Below are 27703 nucleotides of genomic sequence, written 5' to 3'. Positions count from 1 at the left end.
GAGCTACTGTGTGATTTAATGGGCGAGTAGAGGGAGCACAAGCAGTGGCCTGGGGGTGTGACCTTGAAGGTGTGGTTCAGTCCGGCCTTTTTAGAAAGCCAGGTGTGCACAGCCTCTGGGTGATATGCCGTGGATATTATTTCTCACCGCCAGGGTTTTGATAAGAATTGAGCAGTAAATTCTAGTTACACTTCAAGACCAGGTGAGCAGATACCCCACGCTATTCATTAAAAACTAATGATAGTAAGATTGGTCTCTGATTTTGAACACGAAGGAGACAACCAGGATATGTACCTGAATGGGAAACTCCTGCACGTGTGAGGGTATACTCCTGCCATCCACAGGCACTAGTAACACCTCCCGTGTGCCAGGCAGTGAGCTCGGAGCCGGGGCTGGGGCAGGGCAGGGTAGGGAGTAGAAAGGGAGAGGTGCTCAGGCTCCTCTCCCTGCTGCAACGGTGAGAGAAAATCCCAAAGCCTCCGTGTTCCTCTCCTCCTAGGGCAGCAGGCGTAGGAAATCTAACTCCGTGGGCCACGTTGTGGCTTCCTTTCACCCTTCGGGACCCCCTGAGCCTTGAGCTTTGGCCCATCTTCCCCTGTCCCCAGCGCTGGTGTCCCTGCTGCTCCCACTGACACTGTTCCATGGTAACATAAGAGCTGTTTCACTTGCTGCTGGGATGGTGGGAGGAGGACTGGGAGCCTTGAGCTGGCCTGCAGTTGACTGGTACTGATATTGGCTGAAACCCTAACATCTGCAGTCCTGGGAAAATATCCCCAAAGATCATAAACAAGCAGTTGTTCCTCTCTTTCTCATATGCCTGAGGGGGCACAACCGTGTCCCCTAGCATGCAGGATGGTAAGCAGCAGACATCGGGATGGAGGTGGCCAGCTCCAGGCAACGCTGTGGAGTGGGCCAGAGGGCCTCAAAGCCCCTTGCCTCTTATCCCAGCATCTCTTCAAAGCCTGCTCCCCACTTCCTACCTTCTAGCCCATGGCTTTCTCTTGGACACTACAGCCCACAAGCATGTGCCTTTACCAAGGACCAGAGCCCAGGGATGTGGACAGCAGCAGGGTGGGGTAGCCAGGCTGGGAGAAAGGAGAGCTGGGCCAGGGTGTGGGAACAGATGCTCTATCAAGCCAGACGCTCAGGAGTTCCGCCTATGTGGACCACTCCCCTTCCCAAAACACGCTAGAGATAACCACAGCACGACTCTGAGAGGCAGTTAATAACTCTGCATTCATCCCTTAGGCTGGGCTCCTTGAGGCGCCTGTTAGAGCAGGCTGGTAAAATTAATTTCGGTATTCAAGTGGGAAAGCCAAGATAAAGATAAAGCCCTCGCCCAGAATTATATTATCATTATGAAGATGAAATCACACTGGAGCCCTGAGTTCTAGCCAGGGACAGTGGGATAAACGTTAAAATCTGAGGCAAGAACCCAGCACCTCCACCTCACTGCTGGCAGACAGCAGTTCTTACTTCTAGACAAAATTATTGTTTTTACAGGCTTTTAAATTCCTTTAACACGATTCAGCGAATTTGGAGCCAGATGATAGTATCAAGAAGTGGAAGACACAACCCAGAGTTGGTAGGGATTATAGTTTGGGAAATTTTAATTTGTAGCAAAGGAAAATTCCTTTTAATTCTTGCAAACCAGTCCAGGCTCAAAAACCTTCTTGAGGAATAAGAGATTCAGCAAAGGAGCATTTCAGAGAAAAGGAAACAGACGAAAACACAGAGCAGCGTTGCCCAGCCCACCGGCCTTGACGAGGCCAGCGCAACTCTGGCCCCACGGCTGCCCTCCTCTGCTTGCCTGCCACCTCTGAGGGTGGGCAGTGCTGGGGCAGGGGAGGCCTTCCCACCCAAACTGGGCTGCTTGCCTCGGGCACGTGCCTATCCACCCCAAGTCCCTGGGCTCCCAAGCTTTTTGCTTTTCCATTCCCTACCTCAAGCCTCATTTGTTTGTTTCTGGGGAGAGACAACTTGGGGTGCCGGGGCAGTCCCCCTATTAACTGGCTCTGTGTCTTTGGGCAAATCTTAATCTCTGGAGGGCTGTTTCCATATCTGCAAAATGAAGATGCTGGACTATTCTCATATGCTCTTCATATGTAGCTTGACTATCTTATGAGAGGATTTGAACTAGGGAGGTCAGACTACCCAAAATCTCAGGTCCCATCAAATTGAGCATTCTCCTTTCTTTAATGTAGAAACATAGCTTGCCTCTGGGAATTAGGGGCAGAAACAGATTTACAAGGTAAGCAGATCTTCTACAGATATACCTCCATGAAAAGGCAGGCTACTGCAGGTCTCCTGGCTAGCAGCAGCAGGGAGGCCTTTAGATCACGTGGGGTCCTCTCGATCGCCCCCTAATTCTGATATGCAGGGAAGGCCTCTATTATGGCATCAGTCCAGATTCCAAAGGAGGGAAGTTCTAGATCTAAGTCCTCTCAAAATGTCCTACCTTACTCCCCAAAATGGGTGCTGGGTGAAGAAGAAAGCACTTTTTCAAGGAGGCATCTTTTGGAAATGGTGGGGAGGTGAAAACAGGAAACAGCTCATGTAAAACTTCTGATCTATTTGGAGATCTTCTCCTATGAAAGTTTGAAACAGAAAAAAAGTAATTAGATTGGGCAGAGTGAGCCCATTTCAGTGACTCTCAGAGAGCTGAACAAGGGTGGAAAAACGGTGGCAGGGGATAAAGAGGGGGAAACGTCAGTGTCTCAAGTTCTAGGTCCAGGAAGACTAATCGTGCCAAATCACTCTGAATGTACCATGGACAAGGGGAGCCAGTGTGGCTCAGTGGCTGAGTGTCGGCTTCCCACATATGAGGTCTTGGGTTCAATCCCTGGCCCTGGTACCTCAAAAAAAAAAAAAAAAAAAAGTAGATATCATCTGAATGTGATAAGGACAGGCATTGATACAAACTCCCCAGCCCCGCAGAGGCTGCCTGAGCTCTACAGCACACGTGCGGGAGTGTTTATAAGGCCCAGGTGAAATAATATAGAGAGGAAGGAGAGAAAGAATCTATTCATTCTATCTTGGAAAAGAGACAAAGGGAACTACAGGCCAGAGGGGAGAAGGGAGGAACAGGGGAGGGAAAAAGGGGGGCTAAAAAACCTGACCCTTCTTTTGAGGCACAGTGATTTGCAGGTAATGGGGGAGCCTGGTTAGCTTGTTAAACTGGGCATTCTCTCACTCAAATAAAACAGCAAATTTAAAGAAAGGAGGAAGCATCAAGAAATGGGCACTAACTTCTACCAAAAGCCTAAAAAAACAAATTTGACTCTCTTTTTGTAATGGTTCTAGATGGAAGCTGGCTTTCTTTTCCTTTCTAGAGAGCAACCTTGACCCCAAGGAATAGATCGTGTCTTCCAGAGGACACAGGAAGCAACAAGGAGACAGACCTGGGTTTCAATCCTGGCTGGGTGACCTTGGGCAAGTTCACTTCCTTAACCTCTCTAATCCCCACTTTTCTGATCTGAAAAGTGATAATGATAATTCCTACTTCCCAGAGCTATTATAAGCCTCATCAATGGGCAACAGACATGAATCACCAAGGCATGCTTTGTTCGTGCCAGGAAATGCAGTTCTCCTATTCTTCATGCTTTCTCTTTACCCTCGACACTTAGCACAAGTTCTGCGTACATATAAATGCTAACCATACACTTGGATATAAATTATGATTGTATTAGGCAGTCTTGGCATCTGCCCATGGTGACCTAGCTCCCTGCTCCTTCTAACACACCTTTTCCATTCATTGCCTCTATCTCTCATCACTGGTTTTTCAACAGTAAGCTCTTGGGTGTCACTTAACTTGAAGGGGGTATTATCCAGTGCTTGCTTATCTCAGTGGCAGCTAACACTTTTTTTTTCCTTCCCTGCCCCCACCCCCCACTGTTTTTGCTGTCTGTGTCCATTTGCTGTGTGATCTTCTGTATCTATTTCTCTTTGTCTTTTTGTCTTTCTCCTCTAGGATTCACCAGGATTTGATCCTGGGGACCTCTGATGTGGAGAGAGGTTCCCTGTCAATTGCGCCACCTCAGTTCCTGGTCTCTGCTGCACTTCACCTTGACTCTCCCCGTGTTTCTCTTTTGTTGTGTCATCATCTTGCTGCGTGACTCACTTACGCGGGCACTGGCTCCCTGTGTGGGCACTTGCTCACCACACAGGCACACTTTCTCTTCTTCTTCACTAGGAGGCCCCAGGGATTGAATCCAGGACCCCCCATACAGTAGGCGGAGGCCTTATCACTTGAACCACATCTGCTTACTTCCCTTTTTTTTCAGGAGTTACTGGGGTTTGAACCCAGGACCTCGTACATGGGAAGCAGGTGCTCAACCACTGAGCTACAGCTACTCCCTGCTGTCGTGATTTGGACCTTTGGTCTGCCCCCTTCCTACGCTCGGGCTAGGAGCCCCCCCCCACTCACCACGGATAAGGAAAAGGGAACCACCGTTCAGGAAAGCAGCGCCACCACTTGCTGAAAAGCCCTTCGGTGAAGCCTTCTGTCATCTCGGGGTACCGGCACAAAAACTGCTGAAGTTCCTCAGAGGACAGAGGCTGGTGTGTCTTGGCCAGGCAGAAAACAAAGTGGAACAAAACAACAGTTATTTACCAGCAATTTCACAGAGCTGGGTATTTTCTGGTCTTTAGACAGGTCAGCGGTCAGTGGGAGAAGAAGGCTTCTTGCTCACCTTGATCACCAGAGGATGAAGTCTCTCAAATTCCTCAGGGGTATCTTCCAAGAGCACTACCTTGAGGGGCAGTTTCTGGGCACAGCCAGTGCAGTTGGCAGGGAGGGGGTCTGACTCATTCTGCTCACAGTCATTTGTCCAGGGGTCAAAATCTGAGAGGAAGGGATATGGAGAGAGCACACAACTCAAAATCCAGTCATTCCAGCAATGAAAGTAGAGAGAAAAGACGTTATCATAATTTTTAAAAACGAAAAGTAATAAGCGATGTTGACCTCTGAAAAGGTATGTATGAAATATGTAGCCTCTGAGGAAGGCAGCAGAGGGCCCCGGGGGCAGGGAAGGGAAGGTGAGAGACTTTTCTCTGTACTCTTCCATGCTTCATGGAAAAGATTTTCTTAACACATGCATGTATATGTGAAATCAAATCAACAGAGTTGAGCAGTTAGAAAAGACATTTAACAACGTGGGACTGGAGAGGCAGTTGTTTGCAGTGTTTTCCACCCCGTGACCCACATGTCTGAAAAGCCTGGAGGACACGGGTGGAGCAAGCAGAAGGGTGGGCCCACCACTGACGCACTCCACTGCGTCCTCTCGCCCTCTCTGGGTGAGTGCCTAGAGCCTGTTCACTGGTGGGGGCCAGGCCAACTTGGGAGAGTAAGAGTGAGAAAAGGGCACAGGAAGGGAGGAGGGATGGAGAGGAGAGATGGGACTTTTGGGGGCCCATCTGGGGGTACACTGAATTGCATCTGTCCACAAGACAGTACTCAATCTCAGGTCAGAAGGCAGTAGGTGCTACATGCATTGTTTCTACCCCCCGCACACCCCCCGGACCACAGGCTGGTCAGCAATGGAAGGGCATCCTGCGCAGACCCCGACAAGAGTTAGCTGTCATTTAGACACCGCTCCCTGGGTTGGCTCCTTCTTAGGGGGGTTCCTCTGTTTCTACAAAGCCCTTCCCAGATACTCTCTGTTCTTTTCCTCCTACACTATCCTGTTATAAAGTTATTGCATTATTTCTTGTTTATTTTCTGTTCCATTCTGGGTTCCATCTGGGTTCACTGAGAGATGTGTTGTTTGTGTTAAACTCTCACTTGAATCCAAAATGTTTCACAAAATGGTTTCTGAAAAAAATCCAATGGAAACCAAATCAGGAGAAAGCCTAGAACAACAGACAAGAGACAGTCAAACGTGGCCAAAATGAAGTCAATTCTTCAAACCAGTAAATACGCTGGGAAGCTGCCTAACCGCAAAACAGTCTCTGGAGTTGGCAGCAACAAAGGCAGGCAGCAAGCACCGCTTGTTTATTCTAAGGCAGCAGTGGTGGGGCTGACGCTCCTCCTGGGGGAAGGGCTGCCTTTGTGCTCAGCCAACGCTCTCCTGAGCACCTTCCAAGCACCCTCCAGCTCCTGCAGATAGTACCTGTTTCCCTCAATCAGCTGCCACCTGCTCCTGGCCTGCAGGCAGGCAGGCAGTGAGGGGACACTGAGAACCCCTCCCCTGGGACAGGGTCCCTCTGCCCACAGCACTCTCCAGGAGCCTCAGGGGTGGCCTGTAGTGGCACCTGTTTCAGTGGCATGCTGGGGCTGCAAAGTTACATATTTTTCTTCTTCTGGAATATTTTCAAATGTTTCTAATTAGAGGTCAAATATGAAGAGTTCTTGCCACAATACGAGAATTCTGGGTAATGGACATACAATGAGGCATAAATAATCATAACATGGGAAGCGGACTTGGCCCAGTGGTTAGGGCGTCCGTCTACCACATGGGAGGTCCAACGTTCAAACCCCGGACCTCCCTGACCCGTGTGGAGCTGGCCCATGCCCAGTGCTGATGCGCGCAAGGAGTGCCCTACCCCTGCATAGGGGTGTCCCCCACGTAAGGGAGACCCCCCGCGCAAGAAGTGCTCCCGTAAGGAGAGCCGCCTAGCGCGAAAGAAAGCGCAGCCTGCCTAGGAACGGCACCACATGCACGGAGAGCTGACACAGCAAGATGACGCATCAAAAAGAGACACAGATTCCCGGTACCGCTGATAAGGATAGACACCATCACAGAAGAACACACAGCAAATGGACACAGACAGCAGACAACTCGGTGGGGCGGGGGGGGGAGGAATAAATAATTTGAAAAAAAAATCATAACATGTTACAGCTATATGGTATTTCAGTTTCCAAAGCACTCGTGGGAAGGAGATATGGCTCTAGTGAATGGGCTACCCTCTACCATATGGGAGGCCCCAGGTTTGATTCCTGGGGTCTCCTGGTGAAGGCAAGTTGGCCTGCGCCATGGAGGGCTGGCACAGCAAGATGATGCAACAAAGGGAGATGCAAAGGAAAGACAGTGAGAGACACAGCTGACCAGGGAGCTGAGGTGGCTCAAGCAACTGAGTGCCTTTCTCCCATACTGGAGGTCCCAGGATCAGTTCCTGGTGCCTCCTAAAGAGAGAAGAGAAGAAAAAAGACAAGCAGACATAGAACACACAGCGAATGGACACAGAGAGCAGACAGCAAATGCAAACAAGGAGGGGGTAAATAAAAATACAAAAAATAAAAAAAAAAAGAAAAAAAGAAAATCTACTTAAAAAAACAACAACAAAAACCACAAAGCGCTTGTGAGGGAAGGGGAAGGGGAGGGCGACTCCTTGACTAAGCACCAGGCCCTACACTAGTCATTTCCACGCGCCACCATTTGATCTTCACAGGATAATTATTGAGTAGGCGTCTCTAGTCTCATGTTACAGATGAGAAAAGTGAGAGTTAGAGATGACAGGGAGCTGGCGAGCACCAGCGTGTGGGAAGCACAGAGGCGGCAAGTGGTCGGAGAATGGTGGCTGGAGAGGAAGACGGTACAGGCCGGTTCTTGGGCTTGAAGTTCTGATCTAAGCGCAAAACCAGGAGCCACCAGAGCTTCTGAGCGGGCTCTCCTGGCGTTCTCAGAAGCTGATTCTGCGTTGGTAACGAGGGTATCCTAGGAGAGGGCAGCAAAGAGGGAGACCCAGGTGGAGCCGTTCTTGCCCTGTGGGGGCTGAACTGCGCTGAGAGATGGACTGAAGTGAGCCACGCTGGGGCAGTGCGCTGGGGAGGGAAGGGTGGTTCCAGGGGCAGTGAGGACAGCACCTGGAGAGGCAGGCGCCTCTGCTGCGGACGTCCCGGGGGCTCAGGCCACCCTGAGGGCCCCTCAGCCGATGGAGCAGCGCCACGGAGGCAGCGCAGATTCACAGATGATGACATTTTTCTGTGGTAATGTGTTATATTCCAGAAGAATTAGTGTACTGTGACAATCTCCCAAGAGACTAGCCTAAAGAGAGAGGGCACCTGCCTCTAACTTACACAAAGGTGTCTCAGAAGTAGCTAAGAACCTAAGAGTAAGGAGAGATTAACTTCATTTTTTTGTTGTTCTGAGTTTTACATGTTCTTGGGATTTCCAGGTGGAGATACCTTGAGATGTAGCTGGAGGAAGACAATCCAAGGAAGGAGAATTAAGAAAAAGAAAGCAAGAATAGGAAAAGTATCTTAGAAACTAAGAGAAAAACTAGGTGGTGTTCCTTGAAAGTCTAAGAAATACAAGTGAAAAAATGTTAGTATTGAAAAGAGAATTTAATAAGGTGGCAGAAGACAAGATATAGCTATCCAGACACACAAAAATCAATGGCTTTCCTACTCTAGTAGCCATATCAGTTAAAAACTGAAATGGAAGATGATCTCATTCATAATAACTAGCAGTAAATTTAACAAGAATGGTAAAACTATAAAATTTTACTGAGGGACACAAAATAAGACCTAAATAAAGATTAAATATCATAAAGATGTCAAGCCTACCCAAAAACATATATATAGAAACGTACTACAACTTCGACAGCACCACATGAGGGGTTCTGATTGGTGAAGGTGGGGCAGGGCCTTGACGATTGGAATCTGAAGTTCATCTAGAAGAGTAAATGTGTGAGAATAGCAATAGGCTATAACCCACTCTCTAAGAATTTAAATCTCGAGATATTTAAGTGACTGCAGGCATCCTAGGTAATACAAATGAATTACAAAGTACAGTCCTGAAAACCTACGGAGGACATGCCCTCTGGCACAAAGACCACACCAGGCGCCTCATGTGATAGACTCGTGGCCAGAGGCCCTCACCTCCGCTGACCATGCCTTGCCAGAGGGCTCGGGCTTCTCCCCTTGCTGGGCAGGAGGAGGCAGGACAGAGGAAAAGAGCATTATTCTCCTTTCTCCATGTAGATACTTTCTTAAAACAACAACAACAAAAAACAAAACAGCTTTATTGAGATGTAATTCACATACCATAAAACCCACCCACTTAAAGTGTACATTTCAGTGTTTTTTGGTATATTCCCAGATGGGCAACGATCACCATTATCTAATTTAAAACATTTTCTTCACCCCAGAAGGGAACCCTGTGCCCAGTAGCCATCAAGTCCCACTCCACACACAGTCTCCAGCCCTGGACAAACACTAGTCTACTCTCTGCTTCTATAGATTTGCCTATTCTGATATTTCATATGAATGGAATTAGGTAACATGTGGCCTTTTATGTCAGGCTGCTTTTACTTTAGTATATTTTCAAGGTTCATCCATGTCATAGAATGTATTCATTCTATTGCTGAATAATATCCCATTGTATGGGCATATCACATTTTATCTATCCATTCATCAGTTCATGGACATTTGGTTATCACTTCAGTTATTATGAATAATGCTTCTATGAACATCCATGTAAAGTGTTTGTATGGACACACATTTTCATTTTTCTTGGCTATATACCTAGAAGTAGAATTGCTGGGTTATATGGTAACTCTGTATTTAACTTTATGAAGAACTGTTCTCCAAAGCCACTCTATCAGTTTACATTCCCATATCAGCAGAGTATGAATATCCAGTTTCTCCATATCCTCACCAACACTTGTACCTGATTTTTTTTTTACTGTAGCCATCCTACTGAATGTGAAGAATTATTGTTTTTTACTTCAGCCATCCTATTGAATGTAAAGAGTTATCACATTGTGGCTTTAAGCTGATGGCTAATGGTACTGAACATCTTTTTATGTTCCCATTGGTCTTTTGTGGATCTTCTTTGCAGAAATGTCTATTCAAATCCTATACCCCCCCCCCTCCCTGGGGAAGCAGACTTGGCCCAGTGGGTAGGGCATCCGTCTACCACATGGGAGGTTCGCGGTTCAAGCCCCGGGCCTCCCTGATCCGTGTGGAGCTGGCCCACGCGTAGTGCTGATGCACGCAAGGAGTGCCCTGCCACGCAGGGGTGTCCCCCACGTAGGGGAGCCCCATGTGCAAGAAGTGCGCCCAGGAAGGAGAGCTGCCCAGCGCAAAAGACAGTGCAGCCTGCCCAGTAATGGCGCCGCACACATAGAGCTGATGCAGCAAGATGACACAACAAAATAAGGCATAGATTCCCCAGTCGCTGACAACAACAGAAGCGGACAAAGAAGAACACGCAGCAAATAGACACAGAGAACAGACAACTGGGGTGGGAGGAGGGGGAAGGGGAGAGAAATAAATGAATCTTTAAAAAAAAAATCCTATACCCCCCTTTTTCTAAAAATTAATTTCTCCCCACCCCCTCGTTGTTTGCATTTGCTGAGCCTGTTTGTTGTGTGCTGGTCTTCTTTTTAGGAGGCACAGGGAACCTCATCACTTGAGCCACCTCCATTCCCTGCTTTGATGTGCTCTCATTATGTTTTCCTCCTATGTCTCTTGTTACAACACCTTGTTGCATCAGCTTGCTGCACCAGCCTGTCATGTCAGCTCTCTGTCTTACTCATCTTCTTTAGGAGACACTGGGAACTGAACTCGGGACCTCCCACGTGGTAGGTGGCAGCTCAATCACTTGAGCCACTTCCCCCTTTGCACACTTATAAGTTGGGTTATTTTATCTTTCTGTTATTGAGTTGTAAGAGTTGTAGACAATTATTGAAAAAAATTAATAATTAGGATGAGTTTATATAAAGCTATTATAAAATAGTATGTTCTTAAAATATGTACATGGACCCTTTGAAAATATTAATAAAACAGAATAAAGAATCTGGGAAAAGATCCAGTGTGTAATTCATGATAAAAGTAGATTTTAATTCTGTGAGGAAAGGATGGATTCAGTAAACGACACTGGGGCAAGTGGCTATTTTTTGGAAGTAAATAAAGTTTGCTCCCTACCTCTTATTAAATGCTAAATTAAATTCTATATGAATTAAATATATAAATGAATTTTTTAAAAAAATCTTAAAATGTAGTTAGAGGAAAATAAAGATGATTTTTGTATTCTTGTGAGTGAGGAAAGATTCCTAAACAAGACACAATCCCAAATGCTATAAGGACAAATGGAGGGAAACGGATGTGGCTCAACCAACTGGGCTCACATCTACCATATAGGAGGCCCAGGGTTCAATGCCCAGGGCTTCCTGGGGAGGGCAAGCTGGCCCATGAAGCTGGCCCATGTGGAGTGCCAGCCCACTCAGGAATGTGGGCCCGTGCAGGAGAGCCGCCCTGCATGGAAATGTCACCTGCATGGGAAAGCCGACCTGTGCAGGAGTACCAGCTGATGTGGAGAGCTGACACAGCAAGATGACGCAACAAGAGACACAGAGGAGAGAAAATAAGAATACGTAGCAGAACAGGGAGCTGAGGTGGTTCAAGAGAGATATCACCTCTGTCCCATTCCGGAAGTCCCAGGATCAGTTCCCAGAGCTGCCTAATGAGAATACAAGCAGACACAGAAGAACACACAGCAAATGGACACAGAGAGCAGACAACGGGGGCGGGGGGGGGGGGGGAAGAGGAGACAGTGTGGGGGAATAAATACAAAATAAATCTTAAAAAAAAAGACAAATGGACAAATGGACAGATGGATAGATTTGACCACATAAAAATATAAAACTATGTCAAGAAACGGTACGCCCAAAACTCTGAAACATAAGTGACAGAGTGGGAGAAAATATTTGCATCTAATGTAAGAGGTAAAGAGTTAATATCTCTAATATACAATGAGTTCCTATTAAATTAGGAAAAAAAAAACGTGGAAGAACAAAAATATGAACAAGCAATTCACAAAACAATAAATCTAAATGGCCTACAAAACATATGAAAAGACATTCAACTCCACAAATAATCAAAGAAATGCAACTTAAAATGAGATACCATTATTTAGTTTGCTAAATGGCAAAAAATTGACAACATCCAGTATTGATGATCAAAATATACTGTTAAAGGAAGCTTAAGTTGGTATTAGGTTATAAAAAACAATTCAGTAGGTAAACGGATGTAGCTCAACCAGCTGGGTGCCTGCCTACTACATGGGAGGTCCTAGGTTCAGGTCTAGCGCCTCCTAAAAGAAGACCAGCAGACGCTACCCTTACTGATATGAGCTAGACGGCACCCCTGCCACTATGAGCAAGATACCGCCCCCGCAGCAAATGAGTTAGAGAGATGTCACCCCTGCCACAATGAGCAGATACCACAAGCCAGAAGACACCATAGTCTGTGGGGAGCAGATGTGGCTCAGGCTGTTGGGCACTCGCCTCCCATGTGGGAGGTCCCTGCTGCAGTTCCCAGTGCCTCCAGGAGAAGGCGAGTAAACATTAAGCAGGCAGACAAGAGATCCATTTGGGGGAGGGGAAAATAAAGAAAAATTAAGTAAATAAATAAATCTTAAAAAAAAAAGCAATTAAGCAGTATTTATTAAAAATTTAAATGCATACATCCTTTGATCTGGATAATATACTTCTAAGATTCTATCTTACTGAAATTATATGTGTGTGTATATGTGTATATGAATGTCCCAGATGCAATTTTTGCAATCGCAATAAAACTGGAAACTGTTTAAATGGTTACATTATGGAACATTTACAGAATATACAATCTCCAAAAATGTATATAGCCAAAGAGATGTACATGAACCCTTTCTGATGTGTGAATCAAACAGTATATATATATATATATATACACACACACACACATACACACCAAGTATATCTATCTACACAGACTTGGAAAAAGTTGAAAGGATGAATACCAAATTATTACTAGTGGTTGCTTGGGCAGTAGAGTTGGAATGATGGAGGTGAGAAACTTTATTTCATTAGAAATATATTTTTGTTGAGCATTCAGAAATAAACCCATACATCCAGCCAGATGATTTTGACCAGAATGCCAAGTATGTTAATTGGTGAAAGAATGGGCTCTTCAACAAATGGTGCTGGGAAAACAGTGTATCTACTTGCAATAGAATAAAGTTGGGCCCCCTACCTCACATCCTATACAAAAATAACTCTAAATGGATCAAAGACCTTGCCGCTGATGACAACAGAAGCAGACAAAGAAACAAGACGCAGCAAATAGACACCAAGAACAGACAACCAGGGGAGGGGGGGAAATTAAATAAATAAATAAATCTTAAAAAAAAAAATAAAATAAAATAAATGGATCAAAGACCTAAACATAAGAGCTAAACCCCTAAAAATCCTAGGAGAATACATAGGGAGGAAGCTTTATAATCTTGGATTTGGCAATTTCTTAGATATGACATAAAAGCATAAGTAACAATAAAAAAAGAGATAAAATGAACTTCATCAAAATTAAAAACTTTTGTATGTCAAAGGACACTATCAAGAAAGTGAAAAAAAAAACCAACCTATATTTGGGAGGCAATAATTGTGATTCACATATTTGTTGTGCTTAATATCGGGGCAATATAAAGAATTGCTACAACTCAACAACAAAAAGACAAATAACCAAATTTAAAAATTGGCAAAGGATTTGAATAGACATTTTTCTCAAGAAGATATACAGAGGAGCAGATGTGGCTCAAGTGGTTGATCACCTGCCTCCCACACTGGAGGTCCCGGGTTCTGTTCCCGGTTCCTCCCGGAAAAAAAAAGACATACAAATGGTCAATAAACACATGAAAAGATGCTCAAAATCATTGCTCACTAGAGAAATGCAATCAAATCCACAATGAGATATCACTACACACCCACTAAGATGGCTATTACTAAAAAAAAACCAAACAAACAGAAAATATGCTGGTGGGGCTGTGGAGAAATAGGAACCCTTATATACATTGGTGGTGGCACTGTAGAATAGTACAGCCACTGTGGAAAATGATACGGCAGTTCCTCAAAGAGTTAAATACAGAATTACAATACAACCCAGCAATTCCACTCCTATGTATAAACCCAAAGGAATATCAAAACAGGGTGTTAAATAGACAATTGTACACTAATGTTCACAGCGGCATTATTCATAATAGCTAAAAGGTGGGAAAACCTGAGAGTCCACAAACACATGAGTGGATGAATGAAATGTGCTATATAGGCACAGTGGAATATTACCCAGTCATAAAAATGAAAAATTCTGATATGCTATAACATGGATGAACCCTGAAGACCTCGTGTCAAGTGAAATAAGCCAGACACAACAGACATACTGCATAATCGCACTTACATAAAATACCTAGAATAAGCAAATTCATTAAGACTGATAATAGATTAGAGATTACCAAGGGCCAGGGAGAGAGGGGAATGGGAAGTTATTACTCAACGGGTACAAAGTTTCTGTTGGCAATAATGAAAAGTTTGGGTAATGGATTTTGGTGATGGTAGCACAATACTGCGAATGTAATTAATACCACTAAATTGTACACCTGAAAGTGGTTAAAATGGGGAATCTTAAGTTATTTTTAAAAAGTATATTTTCATGGAAATATTAAGTGGTAAAGGAGCATGACACATGCAACTGGCTCTCAAATGTGTAGAAGATATAGGTAGGTAGGTAGGTAAGTAGGTCGACAGAAATAAGGGCAGGAGGAAGGGAAGGGAGGAGGGAGGAAAAAAAAGAGAGGTAGCAAAAGTTGGAAAATCTAGATGGGGTAAATTGGAATTCTCTGTGTTATTTCTACATTATTTTTGCAACTTTCCTGTAAGTTTGAAATTATTTCAAAAAAAAGTTTTAAAAAAAGTATATTTAAAAAAATCAAATCTTACATCTCTGTGCTGTCTTTGTGTATATGTGTTTTCTGTATCTTCCAAGTAACAAGGTATTTTGGGGAATAATGAAAACTAAAGGTGAGAATATCAATTTTGAAATGTAGTAGTCTAGTCATCTCAGAAGGCAGGCTGGCCACCGGCAAAGACAAGGGCAAATTATGTGAGAAAGGGTCACTGGAATGGGGTAGTGTCTGCTACTCATCTGAATTAGGGGAGCCCCAATTTCAAGGGGAAGATTCAAATGCGGTTTTTCTGTAGCGAGCGGTCACTAGGTGGATAAAGAATGTGCTTATATTTGTTGGAAGGGCCTGAGGAACGGCCCAGCAGGGAAGTGGCTGGGGGAGCAGGGCATGGTGTGGGCTCATCCTCTTCTCCCCACAGAATCCCCAACACAGAGAGGGGAGCTGTGGCCAGACTGCAGCTGAGCCTCTGTCCACCTGAGTTGCCGTACGATGTGTTCTCTACTCAGTGTGCAGAAGCCCATGCCACAGAGCGACCAGATCCCATCCTAGAAAAGAGCCGACAGCGTGCAGCTGCAACCTATCCTACCGCTAGCCCAAGGCTTTTCCTCATTTACCGAGATGCTGCCGCAGCTCACTTTCCAGCCCTACCAGGAGGGTTATCCATTCCTCCCGTGGCACCAGGCAGAAAGGCCGATGGAAGTTGGACAGCAGCTTCCTATGTTTCTTTTAATTTCCAAAGTTTCTTAACTCCTGTACCAGCAATTGAATGTATAAAAGGCTGTGAAAGAGAGGAGGGGCTCCATGGTTAAGAGTGAATTAAAGCCTACAATCTGACCACCAAATTGTCACTATGGTCTGGAATTCATTTCCCTGTTTGAGATGTCAAAAACAGCCCCTTGGACAAAGCATAGCTTGAAGTCAGGAAACTACAACCCCCCACCCTTCCCTGCAAGTTGGGCATTCTGCAGAGAAGTAAGAGTGGGCCCAGCTCTGACCCTTCCAAGGCCTTCTGCTGCCTGAGAGTTGTTTACAAAGCAACTTACGTAGGCTGCTGGTAGGCTGGCTCACCAGCAGCACGCCCTGGAATTCTAGGCGAGAGGAGTCCTTTTAGGAAGACTATTAAACCAACCAAGATGAAGAAAAGAGATTTCATCCAGAGGTTACAGCCCACCCAAGATGTGCAACCAGTGGCGTCGTGCATGTTGCTGCGTCCCTACTCCAAACTGCGGGCCCTGCCCCAGGTCCCCAGCGGGCCTGCAGCCCTCAGGAGCCGCTGCATGGCAGTCCTGACTGGCAGAAAGCTGGCCTGACCTTTGGCACCACCATCTTGCGGTGAGGCTATCTTATCAAGCAGCATAGTGAGGATATTTTAGTGTACAGAAGAAGAAATGGGTTGTGATAAACTTTTGAAATACTAAGACAGTATGCTCAGAGTAGTGATTACAGCAGGTCCTCTAAATTCACCAAACTTTTGCATTGTAAATGTAAACGAAAAAGTTCTATGGGAATATATAAAACCAGTGTTCGTGGGCTGCACCATTAAATGAAAAAAGAAAAAAGAAAAAAAAATAAAAAATAAAAAACCTCATGGTGACTGTGCAAGAACAAGCCCAGAAAACCCATGACGAAGTTTCCCGAGACCTTCCCTGCTGTGGGCTCGGTAGTTAATGAGGTCGCTCTCCAGCAGCTCATTTTCACAGCGCCTCTTCCAACACCCTGGGCATGAAGCAAGGGGAATCCGTGCTGCTGAGGGCAGCCTTGGCCAGGTCCCCTGCAGAGGAGGAGCTTGCCCAGAGCGGTTTTCATAAACCACAGGGATGGAAGAAGCCTCAAGAAATCACTTTGTTAATGGCCTTGCTTTTAAGAAGCAACGCATTTGAACCATGTCAAACCATAGGGAGTCCATTCTTTTTTCAGGGGTTCTCACTTGTCTAAAAATTTGCCTCTAAATGTGAGACTCTGGGTTAAGTTAGTCACCCCCTTGCACACCAGTTTCCTCATCTGTAAGATGGACCTAGACATAAAATAAGGTGAGCTTATTTTGCAAGTAAGGCATTCCTTGAGGTCCAAGTATTTCGACCAGGCACCGGCCGGATTAGATCCTCAGTTCTAAGTCAAAAAATGATGTGCGGTTCCAAAAACTCCCTGAGGTTGCTAGATCCACTTCATTCTTTCCCTGAAGGCCATATGGATGCATCAACCTCCATTTATGCAATAGAGATGCACCTTCTCATTATAGATGAGAACCCTCCCAGGCCTCCTCAGTATAAATGGGTGTTATAATTGAAAACTGGCCAGAAAGTTCCCAAAGTAAACAGAAAAACTGTGCCTAACATGCTGGAACCTGATGTGACTGAGGACAGCTCCTTGAGTGTATCAGCACTGCGCATGGGCCAGCTCATCCTACAGGTCAGGAGGCCCTGGCTTTGAACCCTGAACCTCCCATGTAGTAGGTGGACCCGTAGGGTGAGTGCCATGCCACGCAGGGGTGTCCCCTGTGGAGGGGAATCCTACGTGCAAGGAGTGTGCCCTGTAAGGAGAGCCGCCCCACTCGAAAAAAGTGCAGCCTGCCCAGGAGTGGCACCGCACACGTGGAGAGCTGATGCAGCAAGATGACGCAACACAAAGAGAGACAGATTCCCAGTGCTGTTGACAAGAATACAAGTGGACACAGAAGAACACACAGCAAATGGACACAGAGAGCAGACAACTGGGGGGAGAGGAAGGGGGATAAATTTTATAAATAAATAAATAAATAAATAAATAAATAAATAAATAAATAAATAAATAAATAAAATAAAGAATAGAAGTGGGGAGTGGATGTAGCTCAAGTGTTTGAGCACCTGCTTCCCACATACAAGTTCCTGGGTTCGAATCCAGGAACCTCCTGAAAACAAATGGAGGGGAAAACCAACTTTCACTGGATAAAAAATGGAAGAACTATATGAAATCTAAAACTCCCTTTTATATCTAAGACTCAGTGATTTCCTGGAAGGGGTGAAAATAAAGAGGATGGCTGGGAGGGGCAAAGGAGATACAAAGAGATGAGGAGGCCAGGAACGTGAGTGCGAATGTGAAGGGAAAGCTGTGAGTTAATAAGGGAAAGGATAAGCCAAATAGTAAGTCAAACGTTAACCTATAAGAGAATAGAGTCAGAAGAGGAGCAGGACTGAATGCCTAGGAAGAGAATCGTTCTGGAAAAATCCAAAAGGCTAATAGCTTGGAAGACCATTTATCTTTGGACTTGCAAAACCAGTCAAAAAGGATCTTGTTTCTTCAGGGACTAGGGAGCTGAGAGAGAGAGATGGGGAGAGTATCTAAGTCATTTGAGAGAGAAAAATGGTATAGAACATTGAAACCAAACTTAAGGCTAGACTCCTTGGGTATAATTTATAGTTACAAAACACTCGTATCAGAGATTAAGAGCTCAGACTCTGAAGTAGGGCTGCCTGGATTTGTCTCTTGGCTCCGTGATGTACTGGCCTTGGACCTTGGGCAACCTCAATGTGCCTCAGTGTCTTCACACACAAAATGGGCATAAAAATAGTCCACCTCATAGGGTTGTTGTAAAGATCGAATGAACTGAAATATGGAAAGCACTTTGAAGAGGGTCTGCTATCTGCTAAGTACTAAGTAAGTGTCAGCCTCTCTATTTTCTGCTGCAGAGTGGGATGTTTAGACATGACTCACTACAGAGTCACTTTACTCTCCCCACCAAGAGGATTTAAGGAGAGCACTTACTACTCAAGGCTGGAACCTAGAAAAAGAGCCCACTTCTCTCCTCTTTTGTTCCCTGAGTAGGGTCAGGATGAAACAGCACCACCACTAGTGGAGGTGCCCCAGGCCCTGCCATCACAGCCCCAGTTGCCCCTCCATCATTCCAAGGCTTGGAGGGAGGAGAGTCAGGTGACAAGTTAGACAGTCTTGCCCTTACTGAAATATGCTCATGGGATTTCCTTTGGGGAGCTGTATCTGCCACACCATTCTCCCCCCATATTTTCTTAAATTTTCTTTTAAGATTTATTTATTTATTTATTTCTCTCCTTCCCCCCTCCCCCCGCCCCACTGTCTGCTCTCTGTGTCCATTCGCTGTGTGTTCTTTTATGTCTGCTTGCATTCTTGTCAGCGGCACTGGGAATCTGTGTTTCTTTTGTTGCACCATCTTGCTGTGTCAGCTCTCCGTGTGTGCGGTGCCACTCCTGGGCAGACTGCACTTTCTTTCACGCTGGGCGGCTCTCCTTACGGGGCGCACTCCTTGCGCGTGGGGCTCCCCTATGCGGGGACACCCCTGCGTAGCAGGGGACTCCTTGCGCGCATCAGCACTGCGCATGGGTCAGCTGCACACGGGTCAAGGAGGCTCGGGGTTTGAACCGCAGACCTCCCATGTGGTAGGCGGATGATAGGATGCCCTATCCATTGGGCCAAGTCTGCTTCCCCCCCCATACTTACTTTAGAGTTATTGCTAAGTAACCCTAATTTGAAGTAAACCTAATTTGAAGTTGTTTTTTTGGTAACAAGATATTAGGCATAAGATTTTTTTTCACTTTTCCCACCCTCTCACAGACCCAGCAGTTCAACCTTCTTGCACTGAATTCTTCCCAGTGTGTTTCTATTTACTTTTTTTTAAGGATTTATTTTTTTTTAATTTCTCTCCCTTCCCCCCCCCACCCCAGTTGTCTGCTCTGTGTCCATTCACTGTGTGTTCTTCTGTGACCACTTCTATCCCTATCAGTAGCACCAGGAATTTGTGTTTCTTTTTGTTGCATCATCTTGTTGTGTCAGCTGTGTGTGCGGCGCCATTCTTGGGCAGGCTGTGCTTTTTTCACGCAGGGCGCATTCCTTGTGCGTGGGGCTCCTCTACATGAGGGACACCCCTGCGTGGCAGGGCAGTCCTTGAGCGTGTCAGCACTGCGTGTGGGCCAGCTCACCACATGCTTCAACCCTGGACCTCCTATATGGTAGGCAGATGCTCTATCAGTTGAGCAAAATCCACTTCCCTCTATTTACTTCTTATATCATTACACATTCTTAAGTTTCCTTCTAAATGCTATACAAAACAATCTTAGTTTTACATGTCTACAGCTTCTCAGAATTATGTGAGTACATCAACATCTGTATTTATAAGTGAAACAGCACTTACAATAGAATCAACACCATTAAGAGCTAAACCACACCCTTCCATTGCTTTCTCTTTAGGACTGTACTCCAAGGACTCATTTTATTTCCATCTTTAAGGCAAAATATTAACTTGAAGTAGACTAAATTATCTAGTTTATTGGCAAGACATTAACATTTCTTGAATTTTTAAACTCTAATTTACAGAATGAAGGATCAGTGTCTGCTGACGGTCCCTCATTTCGTAAGCCAGTAGTCTGTGGAGATTTACTTTATAGGATGGGAGGAAAGAAAATAAATACCATCGAGCAGGTCTTAAAGAATGCTTAACTCTCAAAGGCATTCATTGTGCCAAGGAACAGAAGTTGTGTGAGGGAGACTGTGAGAGAAGACAGGCGGTTCGAGACAGCTAAGCCTGAGGAAGCAGCAGTGGCTGGCTGAACAGACAAGTTTCTCTGGCCTCTTTCCCCAGATGCTCTGAACCTTCTGGATGGGAGCTGGAAATTTCATTTTTTGAGCTCTGCCTGAGGTGTTTCAAAAACAACTTGCCCAACAATAAAAGGAACTTATATATGGAATGAAAAACTCTAAATATACAAATGTCAATTTTTTAAAAATCACAAAGTTGAGTTGTTTTAAAATGTTCCCTTCCTCAGATTTTTGTGAAATTTTGGAAATCTTTCCATGACTTCCTCAAGTATACAAAAATAGCTTTCAAAGGAGACCCAATCCAAGTGATGATTTTTACGTCTGAGTAGGTCTTGGCTTAAAGAATGACATTATGATTATAAAGCTTCAACTCATCATTTTTTTCTGAAAACAACAATGGAGAGAAAACATATTTCCTCAATGGTTATTCAGGATCCTAAAGGTTTCAGAACAGTGTGATGATGAAGGCTCATGTGCCACCTTGGCCAGGTACTAGTGGCCAACAGTTTGGTCAAGCAAGCAGTGGCCTGACTGTTCCTGTGAGGCTGGCCCGTGGAGTTATATCGGCAGGACGCTGACTGCATCTGTGGCCAATGACGTCGACCATCAACTGAGGAGTCTGCTTCAACATGAGACCACACATCTACTCAGCTGAAGGCTTTAAAAGGAAGAGTGACGCTTCAGCAGTCTGAAGAGAGAATTTCCATCTCTACTCCAATTAGCCAGCTTCTCCCAGAGGATGCAGGGAGGCCTTCCACTGGCGTCCCAAGCTTGCAGCCTTCCCTAGGAAATTTGCACTTGCGCATCCTCACAGTTCCGTAAGACATTTATTTACAGATATCTCTTGTCAATTGTGTTACCCTGGAGAACCCAGACTAAAAAACACATTTACTCAAAAAAATTCTGTAATACATTTGTATATTAATTTCCATAATCTTTCATATTGACAAGTAAGATAAACACCACCAAAGGAAAAAAAATCCCCAAATAATAGCCCTCTATTCTCTCCCCCAAAATAAATTTCAGGTCTTACCACTTACGCTATTCTCAAAAGGAAACCCCTCACAGCACTCAACTATATGTGTGAATATGGTTAAAAGGGGAAATTTTAGGTTGTGTATATGTTACTAGAACAAAAATTTTAAAAGAAATAAACATGGTACTGTATAACACAAGCAGTGAGCCCTATTGGAAACAGTGGACTAGAGTTAAAAGTACAATTATGAAAATGTTCTTTCATGAATTGTAACAAATGTGTCACACTAATGCAAGGTGTTATTTATAGGGTAGTATATGAGAACTCTGTAAAAAATATTAAAAATGTAAAAAGGGAAACCCCTCAAATGGTCTGTCCTATACTGCCACTGACATACTGTGATTATGAACATGTTTCTTAAATTAATGTTATTGGCAAAAATGTTAAATTTATACGCTCTAAATTAAGTGAACTGTGAGAAAGAGAGGAAAGAGTAAAGTGGAAGAGTAGAATACACCTACACATAAACCTAGACCAAAAGACTAAGGACTGTTAGAGAAGCTGGGTAAAACCAAGTTGGACTCAGATACTTTCAATAAATTGGTTGTATTTATTAAATATCTATTATGAATAGAGGTTATGGGAAAGAAAGGGATAGAACAAGATACAGTCAAATCCTTTCTATGGGCAAACATACTTGTCCCCACCCCACGTGTTTTGTAGTCAGGGGGGTTAAATTTGGATCTACCAGCCGTGCATCTCTGGCAAACTTTTTAGTTTTTCTGGGCCTCAGTTGCTGAATCTGCAAAATAGGGACAATAAAATCTATACTATAGAGTTTGGGTTTTTTTGTTCTTTTTTTCAACTCTTCACAAGATTTAATAGGGTAATCATATTACTTGCATAAACTGTAATCTGAGTTGATTCTTTTCTACAATTTTTAAGTCGCACATCAATCATTCATTCAAACACAGGAAACGAGCACTGTGAGGGGTGCTGGGGCATCCCATAGTTTTGGTGAGGAATGAATTAAATGATACAATACAGTGAAAGTGCCTCTCATTAGATGTCAATAAATTTCTTTTCCCGTCATGAAAACTATCTCATAAATAGTAAGTGTAGCAGTGTACCTGAAAAGGGTCTTTCTTCATCACCCCTATGCAGAGGAACTTCCTTATTTTCTGGCATGTACTTCTTGGTAATGGGCAAGGACATCAGCCGGATGTGATGGATGAGTGAGCGCCAGGTGTGAGCTCCAGAAAGCACAGGCTCAGGTGGTAATGGGCTGTAAGGTTGAATCACAAAGTAGGCAGTGAGCAAGATTAATCCCAGGGTTACCAGGACCTACAAGGAAAGATAGGAAAGGATTAATAATTGTCCCAGCAAACAATTCACCTCAGTGTCAAGGAAAAAAGAACAAACAACCCTCTTCTCTTATTTCCAATGTGCCTTAATTAATCCACTTTCATACAAAAGTCATTTATAATGACTTCTGAAAGCATCTGATGTTTGAGAACTACAAAGATTTCAAGGTTCACAAAGCTTCTACCAAAACAATCAGGGACATGTCCACCATTAGAAAATACATATATATTTTAATTATAAACACACAGCATTCATCTACGATGTTTAACAAAATAGTAAAATTTCTTAGTTACACATGATAACAAGAGCAAAGGCTTATTCACAGGAAAAAACAAGGTTCAATAGTGATGTATCAGCAATAATATGTAGAACGAATGATGAAGAGTTAGTGCTCCAAACTATTTCCAAGTGAGAGCATTTTACCTTATACACAGCTTTAAGGAAAGGATGTTGGGGTGGTCCCCTCTGAGGTTCATTCTTTTCCAGCAGCTGTCTGATAAATTTTTCAATTGCCTTCTCTGACATGCCACACTGATGGCCTGTCTGTCTCACCAAATCGACAGTTTCTGAAAGTTTATCATAAATGCTGAATTCATTGGCAGCAACATCCATGTCTTCCAGTACAAAATCCCTGAGAGAAAAGGAAAATAAATGTAGAAAGAAAAATGTTTTTAAAAATTATTTCCTCTTCAAAGCTATTGCCTCGAGAACAATGCTGTCGGTGGGGAAAGACCAGCATGTTTCCCCCCAGTCTACCTCAGACAGTGTAATTGTGAACAACAGTAAATATGTCAAGATGATGTGAAATTGCCACTCAACTTTCTAAATTTTTTTATTAGAGAAGCTGTAGGTTTACAGAAACATTATGTATAAAATACATAAAATATTAGAGTTCCCATACACCTTGCATTTGTGTGATTATCACCTTGCATTTGTGTGATATACTTGTTATAACTCACGAAAGAACATTTTTATAATTATATTAATTATTAATATTAATTATATTAATACTTTACTAATATTGTTCAGTCCTATTTTATTTAAAGGATTATTTAGTAACATATGTATGACCTAAAATTTCCCCTTTTATCACATTCACATATATAATTCAATGATATTAAGTGCATTCACAATGCTGTGCTACCATCACCACCATCCATTACCAACACTTTACAATCAACCCAAACAGAAACTCTACACAATTTAAGCATTAACTCTCCACTCACTCTCCCCATCCCAGTCTCTGGTAACCTATATACGAGAGTCTGACTCTATGAGTTTGCTTTTTCTAATTATTTCCTATTATGAGATCACACAATATTTGTCTTGTTTTTGGTTTATTTCACTCACAATGATGTCTTCAGGGTTCATTCATGTTGCCGCATGAATCAGAACTTCATTTTTTTTTCTTCTTTTCTTTTATTATTTATTTTTCCTTTTTCCCCTCCTCCCGCCCTGCTGGTTTTGCTGTCTGTGTTGTCTTCTCTTCTCATTTTCTCTCCTCCAGGATTCACCAGGATTCGATCCTGGAGACCCCTGATGTGGAGAAGTTCCTTGTCAATTTCACCACCTCAGTTCCTGGTTTCTGCTGCGCTTCACCTTGACTCTCTCCTTGTCTCTCTTTTGATGTATCATCACCTTGCCACGTGACTCACTTGCACGGGCACTGGCTTACCACGCGGGCATTCATGCGGGCACTCGCGCAGGCACTCACGCGGGCACTGACTCTCTGCGCAGGCACGCTTTCTCTTCTTTTTCACCAGGAGCCCCTGGGGCTTGAACCCAGGTCCTCCCATATGGTAGGCGGAAGCTCTATCACTTGAGCCACATCCACTTACTTACCTTTAAAAAGTTGGACCTGTGTGGTGAGCTGGCCCACACGCAGTGCTGATGCACGCAAGGAGTGCTGTGCCACACAGGAGTGCTGTGCCATGCAGGGGTATCCCCCATGTAGGGGAGCCCCATGTGCAAGGAGAGCACCCCATAAGAAGAGCCACCCCGTGCAAAAAAAGTGCAGCCTGCCCAGGTGTGGCACCACACACACGGAGAGCTCATGCAGCAAGATGACACAACAAAAAGAGGCACAGATTCCCAGTACCACTGACAAGAATACAAGCAGAAACAGAAAAACACACAGCGAATGGACAGAGAGAACAGACAATTGGGTAGGGGGAAAGGGGAGATAAATAAATAAAAAATCAGTTGAAGAGAGAAGAGAGAGTAAAATAATAATAATTTAAAAATTAAATAAAATAAGAAAAAAACAAAATCAATTGGCCATAGATATGAAGGTCCATTTCTGAATTCTCAAATTGATGCCATTGGTCTACATAACTATCCTTGGGCCAGCGCCATGCTGTTTTGACCACTGTAGCTTTGTAATCAGTTTTAAAGTTAGGAAGTGTAGGTTTTCCATCTTCATTCTTTTCCAAGATGGTTTTGGCTATTAGGGGCCCTTTATCCTTCCAAATAAATTTGATGACTGCCTTTTCCATTTCTGCAAAGCAGGCTGTTAGAATTTTGATTGGAATTGTGCTAAATCTCCAAATCATTTGGGGTAGAACTGACATGTTAACAATATTTAGTCTTCCAATTCATGAACATAGGATGTCCTTCCATTTATTTAGATCTTCTCTGATTTCTTTTGCAAAGTTTTGTAGATTTCTGTGTATAAGTTCTTTACATCCTTGGTTAAATTTATTCCTAGATATTTTATTATTTTAGTTGCTATTATAAATCCATTTTCCCCCTTGATTTCTTCCCCAGATTGCTTATTACTAGTATACAGAAACATTACTAATTTTTGAGTGTTGATCTTGTACCCCACACTTTGTTGAACTCATTTTTAATAGTTCTAGTAGCTTTGCTGTAGATTTTTAGGACTTTCTCTATATAGGATCATAACATCTGCAAATAGTGAAAGTTTTATGTCTTCCTTTCCAATGTAGATGCTTTTTCTTTCTTTTTCTTGCCTAATTGCTCTAGCTAGAACTTTCAGTACAATGTTGAATAACAGTAGTGACAGTGGGCATCCTTGTCTTGTTCTAGATCTTAGAGGGAAAGGTTTCAGTTTTTCACCACTGAGTAAGATATTAGCAGTGGGTTTTTCATATATGCCCTTTATCATGTTGAAAAAGTTTTAAATTCCTATTTTTCTAAGTGTTATTATCAAGAAAGGATGTTGGATCTCCCCCCACCCCACCCCCACCTGCTCCCTCGTCTGCTCATTGTTTTTGCTAGTTGGGTTTTTCTTTTCTTTTCTTTTTTGCTTGTTGTCTGTTCATTGTTTTTCTTTCAGGAACACCAGGAACCAAGCCTAGGATCTCCCATGTGGGAAGCAGGTACTCAACTGCTTGAGCTACATCTGTTCCCCCAAGGATGCAGGATTTTGTCAAATGCCTTTTCTACTCTAATTGAGATGACTGCATGTTTTTTCGCCCTTTATTTTGTTAATGTAATGTATTACATTGATTTTCTTATGTTGAACCATCCTTGCATACCTGGAATAAATCTTATTTGATCATGATGTATAATTCTTTTAATGTTTAGATTTGCAAGGATTTTGCTGAGGATTTTGCATCTATATTAATAAGAGAAAGTAGTCTGTATTTTCTTGTAGTATCTTTATCTGGCTTTGGTATTACGATAATGATGGTATCATAGAATGGGTTAATGCTCCCTTCTTTTCAATTATTTGGAAGAGTCTGGGGAGAATTGGTATGAATTCTTCTTAGAATGTTTGGTAGAAGTCACCTGTGAAGCCACCTCGTCCTGGGCTTTTCTTTGTTGGGAGCTTTTTGATGACTGGCCTGTTGAAACGTTCTATTTCTTCTAGAGTCAGTGTAGGTAGTTCGTGTGTTTCTAGGACTTTGTTCATTTCATCTAGGTTGTCTAGTCTGTTGGTACACAGTTGTTCATAGTATCCTCTGAAGATCCTTTTTATTTCCGTAGGGTCAGTAACAACGTCCTCACTCTTATTTCTGAATTTATTTGCATCTTCTTTTTTCTTTGCCTATCTAGCTAAAGGTTTGTTAATTTTATTGATCTTTTCAAAGAAACAACTTTTTTTTAATGCTTTTTAAAAATTCTCTATTTCTACTTTAATGTTTTTTTTCTTTCCTTCTGCTTGCTTTTGGTTTAGTCTGCTGTTCATTTTCAAGTTCCTCCAGGTGTGCAGTTAGGTCTTTGATTTTTAGCTCTTTATTCTGTTCTAATGTAAGCATGTAGGGCTATAAATTTCCCTCCCAGCACTGCCTTCGCTGTATCCCATAAATTTTTATATGTTGTGTTCTCATTTTCATTTATCTCAAGATATTTACTGATTTCTCTTGTAATTTCTTCTTTGACCCATTTGATTAAGAATATGTTATTTAACCTCCATATATTTGTGGATTTCAATTTTTAAAAATTTACTGACACTTGTTTTGAGACCCAATGTGTGGTCTATTCTGGAGAGTGATCTGTACACTTAAAAAAATGTATATCCTGCTATTTCAGGGTGCAAAATTATGTATGTCTGTTAGATCTAGTTCATTTATCTTGTTCTGTTTCCTTACTGATCTTCTGCCTATATTTTCTAACTATTGATGAGAATGGTGTATTGAAGTATTCAACTATTACCATAGAGGTAACTATTTTTCTTTCAGTTTTGCCAGCGTTTGTCTCATATACTTGGGGCACAGATATTTAAGATTGTTATTTCTTCTGGGTGGATTGACCCTTTTATTAATATATATTGCCCTTCATCTATTGTAACTGCTTTTGACTTAAAATCTACTTGGTCTGATATTAGTATAGCTACCCCAGCTCTCTTTTGATTATTATCTGCATGAACTTTTTCCAGCCTTTCATTTTCAATCATGTTTTGGGGTCTATGGTCAGCATCCTTGGCAGGAGGGACCCAGGTCGTGCTGCCTGTGTGACTCTTAAGCTCTGCAGGACCAAGTAATGGGAAGGGGTCTGGCCTGGTGGGTCTGGAACGTAAATCTTCTACCTGATTTTGGTGTGTATTTCTTTGTTTTTTCTTTGATTCAATGTTTGTAGAGTCCTTCTCCAATCTCTGTCATACTCCAGAGTTCTAGGCAAGTGGGATTTGTCCTTTTATTAGTTGATTCTGAGGGAAGACTTTTTCAGGGGATATCTTATGTTGCTATGTTGA

General features: G+C 43.3%; 1 protein-coding gene across 5 annotated transcripts in view; it reads right to left on the bottom strand.

Annotated features, from left to right (window-relative positions):
* The window catches only part of C11H6orf89 (chromosome 11 C6orf89 homolog), a 46796-nt gene that overhangs the window by 4637 nt on the left and 14456 nt on the right, over positions 1 to 27703 (bottom strand). For 3 of the 5 annotated variants that reach the window (XM_071218436.1, XM_058306657.1, XM_058306655.2), the window contains 5 exons: positions 22969 to 23176; positions 22311 to 22524; positions 4692 to 4843; positions 4427 to 4566; positions 2459 to 2588 (listed from right to left, as the gene is read on the bottom strand). In XM_071218436.1, the coding sequence (XP_071074537.1) occupies positions 2459 to 2588; positions 4427 to 4566; positions 4692 to 4843; positions 22311 to 22524; positions 22969 to 23176 (844 nt within the window). The remainder of the gene's footprint in view (positions 1 to 2458; positions 2589 to 4426; positions 4567 to 4691; positions 4844 to 22310; positions 22525 to 22968; positions 23177 to 27703) is intronic. The other 2 variants (XM_058306656.2, XM_071218437.1) reach the window with 1 other exon arrangement.

Source organism: Dasypus novemcinctus, chromosome 11, assembly GCF_030445035.2.
Source record: "Dasypus novemcinctus isolate mDasNov1 chromosome 11, mDasNov1.1.hap2, whole genome shotgun sequence".
NCBI classification, from domain to species: domain Eukaryota; kingdom Metazoa; phylum Chordata; class Mammalia; order Cingulata; family Dasypodidae; genus Dasypus; species Dasypus novemcinctus.
The sequence above is the reverse complement of the archived record's forward strand: the minus strand, read 5'-3'. Positions and strand labels throughout refer to the sequence as shown.